The sequence below is a fragment of the Lonchura striata genome, chromosome 4, assembly GCF_050655825.1.
Source record: "Lonchura striata isolate lonStrDom1 chromosome 4, ASM5065582v1, whole genome shotgun sequence".
Classification (NCBI taxonomy): Eukaryota; Metazoa; Chordata; class Aves; order Passeriformes; family Estrildidae; genus Lonchura; species Lonchura striata.
Genome location: NC_140706.1, coordinates 6,945,222 through 6,965,401, shown reverse-complemented (window position 1 = coordinate 6,965,401; position 20,180 = coordinate 6,945,222). Strand labels below are relative to the sequence as shown.

General features: G+C 42.6%; 1 protein-coding gene and 1 long non-coding RNA gene across 39 annotated transcripts in view; both read left to right on the top strand.

The window, feature by feature from the left end:
- CTBP1 (C-terminal binding protein 1) overlaps window positions 1-20,180 on the top strand; it is a 232,126-nt gene that overhangs the window by 153,398 nt on the left and 58,548 nt on the right. For 8 of the 38 annotated variants that reach the window (XM_085577536.1, XM_021535694.3, XM_085577556.1 and 5 more), the window contains exon 1: window positions 13,515-13,694. The exons of 19 other annotated variants lie outside the window; for them this stretch is intronic. In XM_085577536.1, the coding sequence (XP_085433662.1) occupies window positions 13,655-13,694 (40 nt within the window). In that variant the 5' untranslated portion in view covers window positions 13,515-13,654. Of the gene's footprint in view, window positions 1-13,514; window positions 13,875-14,285; window positions 14,347-14,448; window positions 14,515-20,180 lie in introns of those variants that run through there. 11 more of the 38 variants (XM_085577561.1, XM_085577560.1, XM_085577550.1 and 8 more) reach the window with 5 other exon arrangements.
- On the top strand, window positions 13,881-14,346 carry LOC146767511 (uncharacterized). The gene is made up of 2 exons (XR_014954635.1): window positions 13,881-14,036; window positions 14,133-14,346. It is a non-coding gene; the product is annotated as an uncharacterized LOC146767511 (long non-coding RNA).

Sequence of the window (20,180 nt, the reverse complement as noted above, 5' to 3'; positions counted from 1 at the left end):
TATAATTTTACAGATCTTCAAGTTTATATTGTATTTTTTTTTTTAGCAGTAGGAACTTATTGGCAGTAGGGGGACCTGTTGTTCACGGAGATGAGGCAGATCAGGGGGAATGCAAACTACAGGTTAGATAGTCAGCCTCCTACAGATTGCTATAGGATATTTCTTCACAGGGAAACACTGTATAATCTTTACCATATCCACTGCAAAACCAGAATGATGCCACAATGCTGACACAGCTGAGATTAACACCATGGATGAATGTGTGCCTGTCTTGGCCTCATCAGTCATAAGGAGAATGACTCCTTAGCTGTAGTGGGATATCTGAATATTTTATGGATTTGCTCTGACAGTAAGCATGAGTGTTCAATAGGCAAATACTATGCATATTTTAAAGATGAGGAACCTGGATACATAAAAAGGAAGTGGTTTAGCATCAGAAGGTTGACAGGAGATTGATGACAGAATCAGGAACTGATTGTGTATTTCCCAAATCTTGGTTGGTGCATTAATCCTTCTAATGTCTCCCAGTTTTTAGGTGCCTCTGTTCCCATAGAAAAGTGACTGCCAGCAGAATTCCTGTAGGCTTTGTCTTGTGCAACTTTTTGCAGGCTTGAGTAGAAAAGTCTGGCTGTGTCATCAGTTAGGATGTCAGCAAGTTAAATACCAGAAACTGATGGGCAGCATCCAGTTCTGCTTGACAGAATACAAGAATAGTCTTGCAATGCTGAGAGACAGTGTGTTCAGAGAAGCACTGACTGAGCTAAACCTGAGCAAGGCAGCAGTGTTGGTCCCTCAGGACTCATTGTCATTATCTGATGGAGGACATTTCTGCCAGCAGCATTCCCTGTGTGAAGGTGCCACAAGCTCCATCTCATTCCAGACTGCTCATGGAGCACCCGGCACCATGATCTGTTTATTCATTACTGCTCTCCAGGTATCCCATTTTGATGCACTGCACTTGGATACACAAGTGCATGAGCCCCAGACTATTTCAGTTATTGAATGGCAGTAAAAAGAACTTAATAATTTAGAACTGGAAGTCCCTAAGGTCAGTGTTTACCATGCTGTGTGGGGCTTCCCACTGAAGCCCCATAGAAATGTCTTTTCTCTCGTCTCTGGTGCTCTCAGTGGGATCACCATGAGCTCTCTCCTGGAAATCAGCTGATTTGTGGTAAGACATCCCTCTTCGTCACAACTTCTGAGTAGTAATTGCTTCTTGTTAATGGATCTCAGGGAGAGACTGATACCAGGAGATGATGCTCTGTGAGAGACAGCTCATCTGTTCTGTTCATTCCTAGAGGGAGTGAGGCAGTGACCAACCATTAGTCAGCTTCAAGTTTTTGGAGCTGTAACTCCCCAAAGTGCAGGATCAAGAAGGAATTACCAGGTTACCTCAAACCTTCCTGTATCATATACATATCTGATACAGTTCAGCCCCAAATGTTTTATTAGACTGCTCTTTCAGAAAGGCATTTGAAATATTCAGGAGATAAAGACATGACCATAACCTTGTAGTATAGTCAATAACATCCACTTGAACAACAACAACAACAAAAATAAGCTAGAAAATACAGACTTTTGAATGAGCTTCCAAGCTACTCAGTATTATGATGTCTTCCTTTAATATTAGGCAGGCTTTTAGTGTCTGGTATTTTCCCCTGCAAAGTGTAATCACGTTACCTCTCAGGGCTTTTTTGGCAATCTGAGTACCCTGTGTTCTTCAAGGCATTTTTTTCTCTAGCATTGAGTTTTTCTTTTTGCAGCCTTTCACCCATACAGAATATGGATGCCAGAACTGGCAGCAACAGTTCACTATTTGTAATGTTGGTAATCCTGTTCACAATGGCAAAAGTTTCCTCCATACTTGAATTTAAGGATTTTTTCAAGGAAAACATAACTTCATCATGTTGAGGTGTGGTTCTTGGAGCTCACACAGTTGCACATCCCTTTTAAGGCCCTAATTCCCTACCCTGTCAGCATGACAGTAGTCTTTTCTAATGGCAAAGCTTTCCATCTTGGATTTATTAAAGCATGTTTGGTTTCTTTATTTATCTGTGATTCCAAATGACTGCATGATTGCACTTTTGCTATTCTTTTGTAGTCAGTTGTTACTGGTTTTATGATGCTCATAGTAATTTTTGCAGATTTTCTATTTATGTCCACATTGTTGGTGAAGATGATGACAAATACCCATTAGAAACATCTTTACTAAGACAATTTTTCATTGACAAATGTGTCCTAAGATAATTGATCATAATCCTTTAAATATGTGTTTGTTTTTATCAGCCTTGTACAGCACTAACTTCTTAAACCAGAATGTCAGTAGTGCTAACTTGGACATCCTGCAAAGCTCTAATTTTCATACCAGATCTGCCCAATGGCCCAAGAATTTCAACGATTGTACTTTATTAATTAATTGAGACCATAATCTAGTATTAGGAAAAAGAAAATAATTTAATAAAACCCTCATAAAATAGCATTCCAGTAGAGAAAATGGACTTGGAATGTATTTATTAGTATTTGGCTCACTCCTTCCTGTCTGAATGTGCATGCACAACTGCTCACAATTAGAATTATTTTTTCTAATGCATCTATGTGGGTAAGCTTGGTTTCTGGAGAGAGAGATGTTGCATTTAACCATGTAGTGAGTCATATATAGACTACAACTTGTTTGGGTCAGAAAGAAGTAGTATACTGTGATATTCTTACATTTCTGATAGTGTCAGCTGCTCAAAAATCTATTTTGCAATTATCTTGATTATTTAAGTTCTTTGGATGTCCTTGTGAGAGCAATAGACTGTTTGTCCCAGCTGAAATTATTTAGCTGTTTCTTTCCTCAGTTAATGTAGGGGGAGAAAATCAATATAGAAGATAATATTTTAACATTAGTTGATCCTAGGTCTTATTTGATTCCAGCATAGCAGGCTAAGTACCAAATGCTCTTAGCAATTGTTTCTGTTAGTGGAATTTTGAAAGCACTAAGAGAAATCTTGATCCATGGAGACAGTACAGTAATTCACATTGACATATTTTCCCCATTTGCCACAGGGCAAGTGGAACTATTAATGCTCCTGTGCAAAACCTCTTTTCTCCTTTTCTCTTTTTTTTTTTTTTTAAGAGCAGAACAGAAACAGTGTTGATCCTAACAGTGGATTATGTGTAAAAATTTAGACTAGCCTGCAGCCATCACTGGGAAAAAGATTCAGAAAATTTGCCATCACTGAATCTTTCCTTTTTTTCTACATAGACCCCTGTTCCATGAGTATATATATTTATTTATTTACATGGTGGATTTCTGTAGTGTTTTGGAGGTTTGATGGTTGTTTTAAGCAAAAAGGCATCTCTGGGGTCAGGGAGCAGGTAGCAGTGATTGTAAAGTAAACTGTTTGAGTACTGCATGTCCACATGAACTGACTCTAACAATAAAATATTCTCTGAATCCATTCTGTGCTCCACAATGTACAGTGAGTGCCCAATGGAGACAGCCGTTCCAATCATGTATACACAAGGAATATTTGTTATCCATTGTAGTATTTTGCCTGCAGCTTTGAGAGACCCAATTTTATCTTCCCTTAAGCAGCCAAAATGATGTCAGCATCAGCATGGTACTTCTTTTTCTTTGAATGTTTCAAGAGCCAAGAGATTGAACCGTTTGTTGATAAATGAAGGTTTAAGTAAAATACATATAAATTTAAGCAATTTAACTCAATGCAGTAAAATGGCCTTTGAAATGAGATTTCAATGTGAGTTCTTGAAAATCTGGTTGGTTAGATGTGCAGAAAATAACAGACAGTTAACTGCTAATAATGCCATAAAAAATGATTAGTCTGTGAGGAGCAGTGTGTGAGAATATATATAATATATACTTGGTCATCTATCAATGTGCATCATCTTGGCTTTATGTTACCGAACTGTGCACGTGCTATTAGATCAAAAGTTAACTAGATAAAGAATTTCTAAATTAATTAGTAAACAATTTATTTGGTGTCCTTTCTCTTCCATTATTTCCCTTCCCCCTGCCCCCCCCCCTTTTTTTTTTCTTTATTTATTTTTTTTTTTAAGAGAGCCAAGAGACAGACTAAGCTTAGGTCATAAATGAGATGAGTTTGATGACCTCAGCCTATGGCCTCTCAGACATCTGTCTACATCTGAAAGCATCCATAGATTTTAGTAGAGTTGGAAATCTCTTGTCAGGAAAGATTCAGGAATAGAGTGGGAACACTTAATTCTGCTTGTGATTGTAAAACCTCAAAAAACAAACAAATCATCTCCTTCAGTATTTGGTTGGTATTTAATAAAAGTTACAGTTATGATGCATAAAAGGAAAAACTTTCAAAATACTCATTGAAGCAAAGGAGGGTTGTTTTTCTTTTTCTCCTTAGACTATTTATTATCTCCATGAATTATTGTTCATTCCTCTCTTGTGATAGTTCTTTCTGATGTGGGCTTCTCTGTAATGTTAATCATAGAGGTGCAGCCTCTGGGAAAGACACAAACTTTAACCTTTCTGGGTCATGGGTCTCGGAAGCCACTTCAGTTAGAGATCAGCACAGTACAGCAATACACAGCATTTTCCCATTTGTTTCCAGGTCTTTCAGAAACAGAGAATTAATTATTTATACCTTATCTATATACGTTTACTTATTATTACAGCTCAGTTGTCTTTAGCCTCCAGTAGTTAATTTAAAGTACATTTTTCCTAAGGTAACTTCATCATCTGTGATATAACTTGCACTGTTCATAAGGCGTATCAAATCATTTTAATTAAGAACCCAATCTGTTTGCATGGAAGTATTTCCCTTTTTGTCTATGTCTGCTGAACTTTCTTCTTCCTGTGGTGATGTACAAGCCTGTACTGTGATCATTCTTCCAGATACATAAAATAATACAAATTAATAAGAAAGTATTCTAATATCAGTGACTCTTCAGCTGATTATTCAGGACCCAAAGAAACCATAAGAATTTGAAGGAAAAAAGTAGGCTTTTTATATACCTTAAGATCTTCCTTGGAATTATGTGATAAAAATGAAAACTTAAAAAATTGTATCAGTGTTGCAGATTTTTAATGTTTATTGTGTTACTTGTGATCTTGTAATTCAGATGGCACATCAGTGTAGTGAAAAATAATAGTTCATTGCATAAAAGCAGTATAATATATCCTGCTTCATGAAAAAGACAGCATATGTTAAGAAACCAAGTAATTGTCTTGATGAAATAAATGAAAAAAAAAAAAAGAAAAAAGCAAGATATGCAACATGGTCTGCATTAATTGAAACTGCTTTCAAAAGGTACATAATGTTCCAAGTCCTCTTCTACTCAATAGTCTGTTCCAGGAAATTTACCTTTCAAAACTGTCATAGAATTTATTTAAATGCCATTTGTTTTGCTCTGCAAGCCACTTTCTATCATTTCCCAGCAGTCCTGGCTCACTGGGGAGGTCCCAGGGGATTGGAGGTTTGCAAACACGACACCCATCCACCAGAAGGGCCTGAAGGAGGATCTGGGAACTGGGGGCTCCTCAGTCTGGGCTTTATGAAAGGCAGGTCCTGCTTGACCAACCCCATCTCCTTCCATGGCAGGGTGACCCAGGGGAAGAACCTGGACAAGTGACATTACAAGAGGAAGTGGCCTCAGGTTGTGCCAGGGAGGTTTAGATTGGATATTAGGAAAAATTTCTTGATGGAATGGGTGCCCAAGCATTGGAACAGGCTGCCCAGGGCAGTGGTTGAGTCACTGTCCCTGGAGGTATTTAAAAGACATGTAGATGTGGCACATGGGGACACGGTGTAATGGTGGCCTTGGCAGGGCTGGGTTGATGGCTGCAGTCAGTGATCTCAAACAATTCTGTTTATAGCTCAGGATGAACTCTTTGTGGGCTTTCCACAGTGTCATTGTGAATCACAAATGCTGCAGATGTGTCAGCCCAGCCACCTTGCCAATGCCTGCCTGGCACAAGAGCTGTGTTTAAAATTGCACCAGTGATCCTGCTGTGTCGAGAGTAATGGTTGTTGTGAGATGATGGAGATCCCAGAAGACACTTGTAGGACCAGAGTTGTGCTGTGCTGTGATACAAATTCAACAAAACATCCCTGTCAGATGGTGTTTTCCTGTGTAGAGGAATTGAACCGTTAAAAAGACAATGATTTAGCAAACATTTCCATGAGATGTGTTCTCTCTGCAGTATCTTCTTCATGTACTATGATAAGGCCTTCGGAAAGTTTATCCATTAATCTTTAAATAATACCATCCTATCATAATGCTCAGTGCTGCCTTAGTCTGTAAGTCAGGATATTTGGCAGTACAGATCAGCTCAAATAGCAGTAAATCTGTTGATACTGATTATCACCTCTTTGAATCGCCTTTCCTTCTGTAGTGAAATTCTGTGTTACATGAATATAAGTAGTGTGATCTTTCTGCTAGGAGAACACGCTGCTCTCTCATTATTCAGCTATAAAAGGGACTGTTTTCAATATATTTAATTTTTTTTTTACTTTACTCTGTAAATCACATAAATTGATGTCCCTTACAGATCTGAATTATATCTTGGGGAGTCTTGAATAGGGATAGGTTGCAGTTTACTTTTCAGCTATTCAGTTTTAAGTCTTGAGAATAGGAGGTAAAAGAGCTGCACAAGAGTATTTTGGGTTAATAAAAGCAAAAAGTTGGGTTTCTCAATAACCTCCAATAGATGTTTGTTAGGAAAAGATGCATGTATTAGGAGAAGGTTAAAAATAATGTGTTGTCAGGTATATGGAGGCAGAGAACATGAAATGTGTTTCTTTGGCTAATGGAATATGTGTTTTACACATGAAACCTTGCTAGTTTCTTTTTACTGGTCTAAAACCATCGACCATTCACTGTAATGGATTGCCTAGCCTGTATATTGTTCTGTATGTTGTAAATATGAAATTGATTTTCACTGCCCATCTCTTTGCTTACTGTGATTTTTCTAGTCTAATTTTCCTGTTTTCTGAAGAATACAAATATCACTAACATTGGTATTATTTTTACATATTTAATAGGATGCTTTTCTCATTTTGTTTACAAATTTCTGTATATATTACTTATTAAATTAAATTAAATAATTTTAATCTCCAGGTAGAGCTTGCATCCATTAAAGTTTCTAGCAGTTATCAGTGGGCAGGTTTTACTGTGTCAAGACAAATGTGTTCAGGTTTTTTTCAATGTGCCAGTGTCTTGTTTCTTACAGGTGCTGCGCACAGTGTGGGTGACAGCAGGTACCCAAAGTGCTTGACTGATGGGGTGCAGCTGCTGACTGGTGTTGGGGTGCAGCATGATCAGATTTTAATTGGACGGGGATGTGATCAGTCAGGGACAGCCAGGGAGGTGCTGTGTGTCTCAGGAGCTGGTGTGGGGATTCACTAGAGGTCACTTTTTGCTCACTAATGAACCACTCTCTTATCTTAGCAGTAGGTGATAGTGGAATGCTGGTATTTCAATATTTCATGGTAGTACAAAGCAGTGCTCAGTTTGGAAGAGGATGAAATTCAAGCCTGGTAACTTGTCATCATCCCGAGTAAATTTGACAAAGCAGAAGAGTTCATTTCAATGTCATAAATGTACATAATCCCTGTGTGTGGTTGTGCTTAAGGTCCTTTGTAGCAAATGGACAGTTTCATGTAACACTGTTCTGCTTTTTTCATCCTTTAGTATCCTTGCTGGTTTTTCAGATGGGTAAGACTTGTGCTAAGTTTCAGAAAAAAGTCTCTAGCTAAATTCTTAGTGAGCTGTGGCTTTCATTTCATATGTGTTTAATTTTTCTTGAGGGCATCCTCAGTCTTGTGGTGCGTGTTTGAAACAAGGAAGTATGATGCTTTCTATGCCACCTAGTGAATGAATGACAGTCACAAATGCAAATATAATTGTTTGGGAACTTGAAAACTATCTCTGATACAACTTTTGCTTTTTTCCCTGGCTACTTGTTGTGCAACTTTGATAAAAATAAGATGCCAAGTGTGTTAGAACTCAAGAGGAGTTGGAGGATATTAGAGTGCAAATGACACTGCAGCCCAGTAAGACACCCCCAGTAGCAAGTTCACTCGGGATATCCACTGGTTCTGTTTAGGCCATTGGATGGTTCATTATTCTCCATATCCCCTGTGAAATTGCCACCACCAAACAGGTTATTGAATCTACTACAGACTTGTGGGTTTTGATCCCTTCAGTTGGCCTTAATTTGTAGATCTTGTTTTTTGCATGCAGAATGCAACATCATAAAGAGTATCTGGTTCTCATTATAATTCAAAAGAGACAGTCAGATTTCATAACTATTCTGCATATGCCAGAGCCTACTTCCATTAATTATCTAAAAAATAGCATTTTGTTTCATGACCAGGCCTCCAGACTGATTTAAAACTTAAGAAGTAAATTACTACTCAATAATCCAGTTCTATAAAAGTAAATGTAGAACGTTGTTACACTGGTTCATTATGTTGAAAGCATAGTGCATTATAATTTTTTTTATGGAATGTGAGTGTAATATATTCTAAATGCCTTCTTTAACACTTTGGGAGACAATTGGATCTGTGGTCTCACCAAGTGAGGGATACCCACTGTCCCCAGAATTTTACTAGTAGCTAAATGTAAATTTTTAAGATTTCATTAATAGCAGGTCCCTTAGCTATGCCAGTTACACAGTTTGAATGAGCTCCAAGATTTCAGACAGGTGAGGAGGAGAAAACCTTCCCCAGGTCACTAACCCATTTTTTGTCCTTTCATGTTAATTGGCTGTTCATTCCCAGGAACACAGATTGCACTGCTTCTCCTTTACCTCATCCAATGTCAAATCCCCAAAGAAGCCCTGGAAGTGCAGAAGGGAGCGAGCCATATGGGGCAGGTTGCAATTGTTCCTTCAGGTCTGGATTTATTCCACTGTGAACAGATGGACAATGGCTGACATCCACTAATGGTTCTTGATAGGCTTCTTCTGTTGTTCATCTCTTTTTTTTTCTCTTCAGCCAGAACACAGACCATCCTGGAGATGGTTTGGTAACTTCTCCTGACTAGATGGAAAATAATATGTCTCGTTTCACGACAGCCGGAACATGCAGAGGATTTAATTCCACCCTGGTTCTTATGTTTTTAGCACTTTTATGAAGAGGATGAGAACAAGAAGAAAATCCCTTAGTCACTTAATACAGATAACATCAGAAGAGAGAGGTTTTTTTGGGTTCAGTGGCTTGAAGGGAATGTATTCTTCCATTCATGCAGCTCACTACAAGATTTTTCACTTCATATTTCCAGCATTCAGCTAGTAGAGCTGATCCAATCTAAGAAAGGAGCAATACACATTTGGCATTTCAAAAATGACTTTGAAGGCGTGACACAGCTGAACTTCTTGTTCATTAAGTGGAACTTAAATCTGCTACTTTCATGCTTCACCTTCTTTCTAACAGTAGATGAAGGTCCTCTATTTTATTTCATGCTTGCAATGACCGCAATTTCTTAAAGATGAGGTGGTTCTCTTTAGTCAATTATTCTTTTTTTTTCCCATTTTCCCCTCAAAACCTGCTGAAGATTTTTCTTCAAAATGACTTTCACATGAACCAGAAAGCATTAACTTCTTGAAGTGGGAAGTTGCACACAGGGGAAGTTATAACTAAAAATAAAAGAAACTGCAATTGAAATACGCAATTGCAAAATCAAATTAGGCTGATCTCTGTGTATGTTATATAAACAAATGTTTCTCAGTATCTAAATGAAAGAATTAAGGAAATATTTTAATCCAAACAAAGTTTTCTTTACAGATTTTAAATACATTGTATTGACTTAGTTTGATTATACATTTAAACAATCTATTTTAGGATAAAGGTCAAATGTTGGGCCCACTTTATCCGACCATTCTTTTCTTCTGACATAAATCTCTCCTAGGATCTCATAATAGCATCTGCAAGATTTACTGTTGACAAAAGTTAAGATATTCCATTGAAACTTAATCTTGCACTTTGATTAAAAATGCATAAAGGTTTTAAATTTATGGCTTTAAAAACTGTTACAATGAATGACGTCTGTTTGATAACAAAGAAAAATCATGCATGAAAGAACCAGCACGCAGGGCTGTGACAAACCAAAGAAAATCTGTAAGCACACAATAGCAGTATCTTTGTGTAAGAAAATTGTCAAACCTCGCTACACACTTCAGAAAACATTCAACATGTATCTTGGCTCATTGCTTAGGGGGTAAAACAGTAAAACTTCCTCTTTCAGTATCTTCAAATAAAGTAAGTTATCTTCACTTCAGTAAAGTCACATCTGCTAAAGATGGTGAACCCTAATGCTCTGAATTTGTGAAAGCCCAAGGTCATGCCCTTATGATTGCCCATTCCAAGGGGAATAAAACTTGTACTTAAATTATACATGTGGCTGTTAACAGATACACTTAAAACAATGTATTTGCTCTGCAACACATGTGCTCCTCCAGCTGACTCATATGAAGCCAAGAAACAGGGCTTTGAAAAATGCCATAATTCTTAGTGCAGGGCACAGAAGACACTCAGCTATGTTACACTGCTGTTGAAAAAAGAGATTGCAGTAACAGCAGTGCCCAAATGCAGTAAGAGGACGGGGATTGTTAGGCTTTGTGAAAGATGTATTGTAGCTCTGTGAGCCATGGTGTAAAAGTTGTGAAGATGACTGAAGGTGAGGTGATCCAGAGGCAAGCTGCTGGAAGAAGGCAGGAAGCAAAACGGCTGGGGGCAACCGGAGGCTTGGCTGGAGTCAGCTCTTCTGCCGCTGGATTTTCTCATGTCCACTCCAAAACTAGCCCACTGGCAGCCATGCAAGGGAGGGGGGCTGAATTTGGGGGAAAATTAGCTGCATTTTCTGAAGCAGAAAGAGCACTGGACAGAAAACTTCTGTTTTGCTTGAGTTATTTCATGTTCTTTTCCATCCTGAGGTGCCTCATGGCAGCTGTCGAGCAGGGTGCAGAGACCTTTTGGCTGGGGAGGTGGGGTCAGATAACCTCTTTCCTTCAGCAGGTGCAACTGGGCTTGCTGCTGCTGGAGGGAACACTGTTGGTCCAGTCAGCATCAGCTGAGGATCCAGCCCGTGATATTTTCCCAGGAGGCATGAGCTTGTGATGGGTGTGCCAGGAGGGGCCTGAGTCCCGTGTTACCTACAGCGTGTGCATTCATTAGGTCTGTGTACAATCAGAAGGGAAAAAGAGCAAGCATATGAATCCCTTCACGAAGTAGCGTGGAGAATACCAAACTGCAGTATTAATAACCTCCTGTTATTGAATCCTCCATCTGTTCATCATGCCAACTTATCCTCACTTAGAGCACTCCCCTTGTCATAATATTTTGCGCCACACTCCCCTCCCTCCCCAAAGCAGCAGTTCCAGTTTAGATCTAAACATTTGCCCAGTCATGTAACCCCACCGGGGACATGGTCTCAGTGCCTGGATCCGTTTATGACTCTCTTTTAGAAAATGCGACAGAATTCTTAATTTCATTTTTGATTTTTTCCCTTTTCCTCTAGTAATTTTTTTTCTGGAGATTTTCATATCCATATTGATATTCACAGATATTTCTCTTGTGGTTTAAGTGTGTTTGACCCCCCTAATGCTCATTCCTGATACTTTGCCACATGGCAACTGAAGCAGTGAGGGAGAAAAAAATAATTATCTTCTCCTTAGAGCTTTGATATGTATGTGTTTTTATATTTTGCTAACATCTATAAATGGCAATAAAGTGGTTAGCCACTTTAAAGTGATTAAACCCAAATTTATTTATACAAACCCCACATGAGGCGCTTGGCTACATGCTGCCCTAGTGATGCACAGTGAGAATTTAGGGAAACTGTTCTTTGAGGGATGTCTGAGCTGTCTGTGCTAAGCCATAAAAGGCTTTCCCAGGAATACAGGAGGAAAATGAAGATAAGTCAGAGGCTGCATAAACTTGTCCTGGGAGTTACCTCCCAGTCCCAGTGGATAATCCCATGAAAGGGACACACTACCTGGGAAATGATGCGGGAAAACAAGTTATTAGGGAGCTGAAGCCAAGCCGCTGGAGGCTGTCTGTATGCTAAAATCCTTGAGTTGTGCCCTGAACGGATTCCTGAAATCCACACCACTCGGAGGCTGAAACCACCCTTCATAACCTCTGGGTTCAAATATTCCCCTCACAGGCAAACCAACTCCCAAAAACCCGGGGAAAAATCTACAGCCCTGTCCGTTCTCCCAGTGAATTGCTCTTGGAGTCTTTATCCGAGAGGGTCCGGGTCCCTGAGGGACGCCGGGGCCGTTTGCTGACAGGAAACGATTGTTTTATTTCTGGAAAATCCCAGAGAAGGGATGTTCGCTGCCGGGCTGGGCTGGGCTGTGGGTGGGGCGGATGAGCGAACGGCAGCGGCTCCGCTTCCCGCCCGCAGCCGGGAAGGAGGAAGGGACAGCTGTGCTAATAGAAAGTTTCTGGGAAGGCTGGAGCGGAGCTCCGGGCGCTGAGGAGAGAAAAGCCGCGGGGCAGGCGGCGGCGGGGCCATGGCGGCCGCCGCTCCCTCGCCGCGCCCGGGCGGGGCCGCCGTCAGCCGACCCAGCGGCCGCGGGGGCGCCGCCGCCGCTTTGGTTTGCGTCGGCCGCCGCCGCCGCTGTTGGGGCGGGGAGGGCATGGCGGGCACGGGGTGACCCCGCGGGACCGTGGGCGCGACGGGCGCGTTCCCGTGGGGAGAAATCGGCCTTGGATTCATGGACTTCGGGAAATTCGCTGCTCTTTTTCTAAGAGCTGGCTCCGCTCGCGGCCCTGCGGAGACCGCGGGGTTCGTTCTGGGGCTCTTCAGGGCGGCTGCAGGAGGCACTGACCCTCACCGGCGGCAAAGTTAGAGCGTTATGGCTTTATTTGTTTTAATTCCTGTTAGTTCGTGAGGGAAAAGCTATAGCCAAATCACAAATACAGCAAGACACCAGAAGTGCTGATGTTTGGGATGCCAGGAACGGGCAGAAAGTGATGGGCAGGAAGTTCCACCTGAACTTGAGGAGGAACTTCTTTCCTGTGCAGTGACTGCACACTCTGCATCGTCCAGAGAGGGTGCGGAGTCTCCCGCCCTGGAGATGTTCCAGACCCGTCTGGATGCAATCCCGAGCCATGCGTTCTGGGAAAACCTTGTTGGAGCAGGGAGGTTGGACTCGATGTCCCTCCCAAAATGACCCATTCCGTGTCTCTTGAGAACGCAGCCGGCGTTAACTTTGCCGAAGTTTGAACAAAACAAAACCAAGCAAAGCAGAGGCGACATCGCGTCCCAGGGCAGGTCCCGGTTTCGCTGCGCGCGGCCGAGCCAGGCTCGCCCGCCCCGCTGTCTCGTTCGTCTCGGCGCCCGCCTAGAACCAGGAGATCGAGCCTGGGGGGCGCGGCGGCGGCGGCGGCGGCGGCCGCTCCCCCCACGCCCCCACCCCCTCCGCCCCACCCGCCCCTCCCTCCCGCGGGGGCGGGCGGGCGCGCGTGCGCGCGGCGGCGGCGGGGACGCGCCCGGCGGCGGGGGCGCGCACCGAGGCGCCGCTCAGTTCAGGGGCGCCCACGGAGCGGCCGCCATATGCCGCGGCTGCCGCGGCGGCTCCGAGCGGCGCTGCCCCCCGGCATCCTCCTCGTCCTCAGCCTCCTCCTCCTCCCCGCGGCGGGCGCGGACGGAGCGCGGCGCCTCCATGGGAAGTTCGCACCTCCTGAACAAGGGCTTGCCTCTAGGTAACCAGCCGGCCTGCTCGCCGCGGAGCGGGGCGGAGAGGGGGGGACACACGAGCGGCCGCCGCCGCCGCGCTTTGTGTGCCCGGCAGCGCCGCTCCGGGCCCCGCCGCGGGCAGCGCCGCTGCCCTGCCGGCCGCAGCGCCGGCGCAACTTTGCCCGGTGGCTGCTTGTCCAGGCTGGGTGAGAACATAAAGGGAAATAAAAAACGGGGGGCGGGGGTGCGAGCCGTCCCGAAGTACCAAACTCAGAGGGCGCTGAAGCTGCGCCCGGGAGGGCTTTGGGGTGTTGGGGGAGGTTTGGGGGGCTCGGGTCCCCCGGGAGGGCTTTGCGGTGTTGGGGGAGGTTTGGGGGGTTTCGGTCCCCCGGGAGGGATTTGCGGTGTTGGGGGAGGTTTGGGGGGTTTCGGTCCCCCGGGAGGGCTTTGGGATGTTGGGGGAGGTTTGGGGGGTTCGGGTCCCCCGGGAGGGATTTGCGGTGTTGGGTCCCCCCTCTCGCTCGTGGGTGAGCGGTGCCGGCTCCGAGCTGGGGAAGCTGGGCCGGTGTTTGGGTAAACAGGAAGTTTAAAAGCGGCGTTTTATTGCTGTAAAAAAGTGCTCAAGGCCTGGCTGGTGGGATGGTTTTGGCAGAGCTGCTGACGGGTTGTGTGTCAGAGGTAAGGCTCTTCACCCTAAATTTCAATTTCTCTGTTTCTGTCTTTCCCCTACTTTTATTTTTTTTTTAAAGCATACGTTTATGCTGTTGTTTTTAAGGTAACGTGAATAATATACACAGGGTGATGCCTCCAGAATTGCCGGGCATAAATTGTCATGTTAATTTGAAGGTGATTTTTTTTTTTTCCCCTGCCCCCAGACATAAGGAGACAGAATGTCGATTCTGTTTATAAATGTTATCATTTTGTAAGCAAATGTTACCAAAAGAAGGCTACAAAGCATAGAATAAGCCTGTTTACAGTGTAGCTATGAGTCAGACGGCTATGCTGCTTTGTTTTCCTCTAAAAATTTAATTCAAAAGTCAGGATTTAAGTCATAGAACCGAGCTGGGGAGAATAATGGTAGAAAGTATTGTTAGCAGTGCTGGTTTTTAAAATTTCACCTGTTGTAACTTAAATTGAACAATTTCACAATTCCTTATATTTTAGTAAGTGTTGTCCTTACCAGGAAGAATGTTTGTTTTTAGGCCACATTGGAGCAGCTAAAGATAATCATCCCTTTAGCCTCATTGAAAATAATGAGGCCTAATAAACTGAAGTGAGTGTGTACTTTCTTTACCAGTGAATTAAAATAGACTGTCATATTTGTGTTTTAAGAGCATAGCACTGATTCCTCCTCCAGGGTCTTAAAAGATGTAAATATTCTTATTTAGTATTCGAGCCCCTTGGCAAGTAGCCTGATGCCCTTATTAAAATATTTTAAAATTCACTATTCTGTCTACTAGGATGGGAACAAGAAAATACTTAGAAAAATAAAACATTCTTTAGTAATTCCTAGTTGAGATCGCATTAAATAATACTTTGAAAATCTGTTTCTTTTGTAAATAAGAAGGGTTAAACAGCTGAGTATAAATTAGACTGCTAGCAGAAAGATAATTGTCCAGTGCATCTCTTTGTTCTGTGCTCTTATCTGTTTTATCTATTTTTAGCTGTGCGTTGGTGAAGCAGGCATGTAAAATTAGCAGCCCAAACTGCTAACTTTAGTGTCTTTTATAATGTTGCTCTTTATTGACCCCCAAAGGCAGCAAGATTTCAATATTGGAATTCCTTAATGTTTGACAGCATCCTCTTCAGTTTATTATTATGTCAGCCATCCCTAGAGTGAGATAGTGACAAAATATTTTGCCCATTGGCAACTCACTGGTGTATCTCAAACCAAAAGCAAACAAACAACCCTTTGCCCCCAACCTGCCTCTTTTCCAGCCTGAACAAGAAATGGGTGTTTATGAAGTGCCTGCAATTCATAAACAGATGAGAGAAAGTGGGAGAGTTAAATGGTTCCCTCATTTTTGTCATTGTTAAAATAGAATAATGCTTGGGACATGAATTTAGCTTCTCTGTTTGATGGCATTGAGGGTGTAAATTGCTGCAGAGTCAGTGGTGTGCTCTCTGTCCTTCTGTAAACACACACCCCCATACCCCCCCCCCCAAAAAAAAAAAAAACCAACAAAAAAAACCAACACAGTTTCAGTGTTTCTCCATCAGGGAGTGTGTTATTTCATTACTGAACTGGCAAATAAAACAGTGATAATCCTGAGAACTGCTGTAGTCATGCTCAGTAGAAGAGTTTAGTCAATGAAACTGCTATTTTGAAATGAAACTACTCCAGTCACCTTTGTGAATTTTGCAGTTGAGTGTTGCCATATGTAGTTAAGGAATGGCTGGAGCATGCAGCTTCTGAGCACATAGCACACTGCATGCAGAAGGCTCCTCATTGTAAATATTATATATGCTGTGATACTTTGTTATCCTGTGCAGTTCTGATAGCATGATAAAACAAATTGCAGGTGCCCTTACACTTGTCAGTTTGGCTACCTCTTGACTTGTCCTTCTGAATCATAAAGATAAAATAGTGTCTGCCCTTTGTTAGAAATGTGTGATCCTTCCATTTATTAATCTCTCTGTTTCGGAGAGCTGTTGTTTTATTTGCAGTGTAAACAGAGTGGGTTGCAGCTCTTAGCCAAAAGTGTGATCCGAGAGATTAGGATTGGGCTGCACACTGTGAAGTGCTGTCATACAGATACAGCAGTGCACTTGACAACGTTTTGAAACATAAAGTCAATCCCTCGTTATAAAATAAGAACATCTACTGCAGATCACTGACTAGGCTGGGTCATCCCTTTTAGGGAAAAAAACTGACATTTTCCTGAAGTACCTTGTTTTGTGTGGATGCTGTAAATATGAAAAAAACAAAGTAAAAAAGCCTATTTTATCAGAAAACAGTTTGAGCAGTAGTGAATATGTAGAAAGGCACAGATTTTAATGTCTTTTTAAGTAAAGATGCTGAGAAGCAACATGATCTTTAATTGTCTGACGTAAAATACAGTGGTATTTCACATAAGTGAATTACAACTTGAAACTATGCTGATGTTTTGGGCTAAAAGTTTTTGTTGCCATTTTGTTTTGACTTGCGTACCGTGCATTTGTAATAACAGTATTTCTTGAAGCTTATCTGGAGCACTTGGCTGCTCGTGTGTGAGACCTGCCTTTAAGAGTAGTAGTCAGGCTTTTGCCTCCCAAGCCAGCTGGGAACATTGATGAGGTGATACTCCAGCATGTGTCAAGCTTTCAAATCCCAGAGCAGTTGGCAGTGCAGCAGTGTAGCAGCCTCCTCTGAGGCTCCCTCACCTCCTGGCCCCGTAATTATTTATTTAGTGTGAGACTAGAGATGAACTTACGCTTTTAATACATGTCCTAAAATTTAAGGTGAGGATAAAAGTTGTAGTACAGAGCCCTTTAGCCTTAGTTCCTCAGCTGCACGTGCTGCTTTCTCACTCCCAGACAGAGAAGCAATGGATCTACAGTTTGGGAAGACAAATTCCCAGCTGTAGTTTTAGGTCTCTTTCTCTCCTATTACCTCAGGAGCAGAGACAATGATTCATTTAAATCCATGAATTGATCAGGAAAACATGCGTTGCAGATAAATCTGAAATTAACATTTCCTGCTGAAAGGTAGTCCTTTGCTCCCTCACCAGTATTCCTCGGAGAACTGGGGAAGTGCGGCGGCGCTTCCAGTTGTGGTTTGGGATTTTTGAGCTGTGATTAGGACAGGATCTTTTCCAGTGCACAGTAATCCTCAGCCCATCTCCCCAAATGATTAATGTGATCAGGAGTGTTTGGGGAATGTGGCAGCACCTGAGTGTTGGCTGACTGAAGCTGGTGTGTGGCCTCCTGTGGTGGTGCATCCCAAATTGTTCATGACACGAGAAAGGCGCTGGGATTCCCCAGATGAGACTAGTTTTTGGTGCTTTTGGGGCCCTTTGATATTCAGCTTTGGTTTGGTGGTTGAAGTGGGTAAAAACTTCAGATTGTTTTTGAAGATGACCAGACAACTGTCTGGTTCCTTGAGGAGCAGGAGACAATCCCTGGGCTCCTCATTTGTAGCTGCAATCTGTGGCTTCTTGGGATGGGAGGATCTGGATCTGGATTCCCCAGCCCCACCCACAGACTCTGCCCACTGAAAATGGCCCACGGGTGCATGCCTGTCTTTACCCCTGTGGGTGTTCCAGCAGTAATGAAATAATAATTTTTAAAAAATTACAAGGTAAAATTAAACACCAAATTAAAAAAAATTTGCTAAAAGAACCTTTCCTGAAAAACATCTGTGTCTTAGATGAATAGGTTAATTGTTTTTTGATGTGCAAAACAAAGTGTTTGTTTGCTATAGCAGAATTAGAAATTAATTTTTGGGGAAGATTATGAATTAGCTTGTTCTCTCTTCTGGAATATTTTTGTCACTTCATTTCAAACATATCATTTTTCCTATATTATTATTCTATTTACTAATTATCCAGCTTGTTTCTAATCAGCATAATTGAAAATTGACATTGTTTGATTTTTTAAATTTTTTTTTCTTTGAACTAAGTGTAGCTAATACAATAGCATGTTTCATGCTGGTATTTATTTTGGATGACTGTTGCTTAGCCTTGCATTTTTATCTTTTTTTAATATCTGCCTTTTTCAAGGGGCTTTTAGAGGAGCTTCTTTGCAGTATACCTTCCAGGGTAGTCAGCCAGAAGGGATCCTTTGCAGAAAGCAGAAAAAGCTGTCCCTGGGGACTGGGGACAATTGTTCAGCTAATTCTGAAGTCGAGGTATTAATAGAAAGCTTTCATTTCTGTTGCAGATGAAGCCTTTGTTGTTTAAGTATTAAAGCGCGAGGCAGTGTGATTATATAATTTTGCTTTACATGAGGTATTTAAAGGCATATTCTAATAGTTCTATTTACAGGTCAATGGATGTCCCTTATCCGTGCCTAAACCACCCTTCAGCGAGTTGTGTCACCACCAGCAAAGTTACATAAGTCTGCAGTGAAAGTTGTTCACGCTTTCTGCGTGTGTGCCAGAGCTCACCACGTTACCCCTCCTCTCCTTTTGGTCTATTTAGGGGAGCTCTGATGCCAACTCACAAAAAAGGAAGGAAGCAGGGAAACATTTCTTACTTGACTTGAGTCACAGTTCCAGATTCCTGTGTGCAGCCCAAAGTCTGTATTGTTGGATGTGTTCTAACAGTCTTCCTGAAAAGCACCAGTATTTTTTGATAGATTCTATCTTCTGCTGTGGGACACAGGCACACCCTGTGATGAGGGGTGTGGGAGTTCTGTCCTGGCAGGATGTGCTGAAAGCTTTAATAGCAATGAATTCTCACACCATCATGCAGAACATGGCAAGAGCACAACTTCTGCTGCCTTTCAGAGCGGGCGTTGCTTTGACACCTTCTGTGCTTGGTTCACGCGTGACCTTCTGAAGTGAGAAATGTCTGTAGTGGGAGAAACCACAGTGGGCAGCCCAGTGCTGTGCACATTTACCTGAATGTGTCTGGGTTTGTGCAGAAAGGATGTAGGCCGTCACCCACAGGTTGTTGGGCAGTCAGGGCAGGGTCTAACCACAGCACAGAGTGATCGAGGAAAGCTGAGCTCTTGGGGCAGCAGAAGAGAGTGGTCCTGCTTTCAGTTTTGCTCACGGCAGAGCCGCTGGAAGCTGGGTTCGCTGCTGTTGCTATGTAGCAAATTGTTCTCCTCTCCCACCCTCCAAACATGATCAATAGAAAAATTAGCTCGTGGCTGCCATGTGATGACGGCAGGAATGGCAAGTAGGAGTCTCCAAGGCTGTCCCTGCTGCATTCCCATCAAGCTGTGTTCCTGTCCTCTGGCAGGAGCGTGCACCGTGTGCCATGAAGCCCTGTGTGCCCGGCCAGGCAGAGGAATGGCCAGGGGCTGTCCTGCAGCGTGCTCGGACAGTGCAGTGGCCAGGCAGAGCTCAGAAAAGAGCCAGGAGAGAAGCAGCACTGCAGGGGGTTTTCATCATCTGCTGCTACACATAGATTTTTTTCACTCTGCAAAATGTCATCATAGCACTTGGGTGAGTCAGAAGTTGGGAGAATGAGCCAGAAAGGAGCTGTACCAGGATGTGTGCTCTCCAGTTGGATTGGGCTGATGTGCAGGAGGGTTTGTAGGAAGAGAGAACTGCCCCAGGCAGCTCTTAGTCAGACTTACAGTCAGCAAGAGGTGCTGCTGGGGGCTGACAGACGGTAATGACTGTGCCTATGATGCAGATCTCTGTACCTTTAATTTATAATTGCAAAGTTTCCTTTTTCAGCTTTTGTTGTATTTTTACCTGAATATGGATTTTCAGAATTAAACTTCTATTTTAAGCCAAACAATCCAAAATTTATGTTGCTTTTTGCGTATTTGCAGCACTCTCAATCCTGCAAGGAAAATGTATGGCTTAGCAGAAACAGTGGTGTGGAGCACTTAATCAAAATTCCCAGATGAGTCAA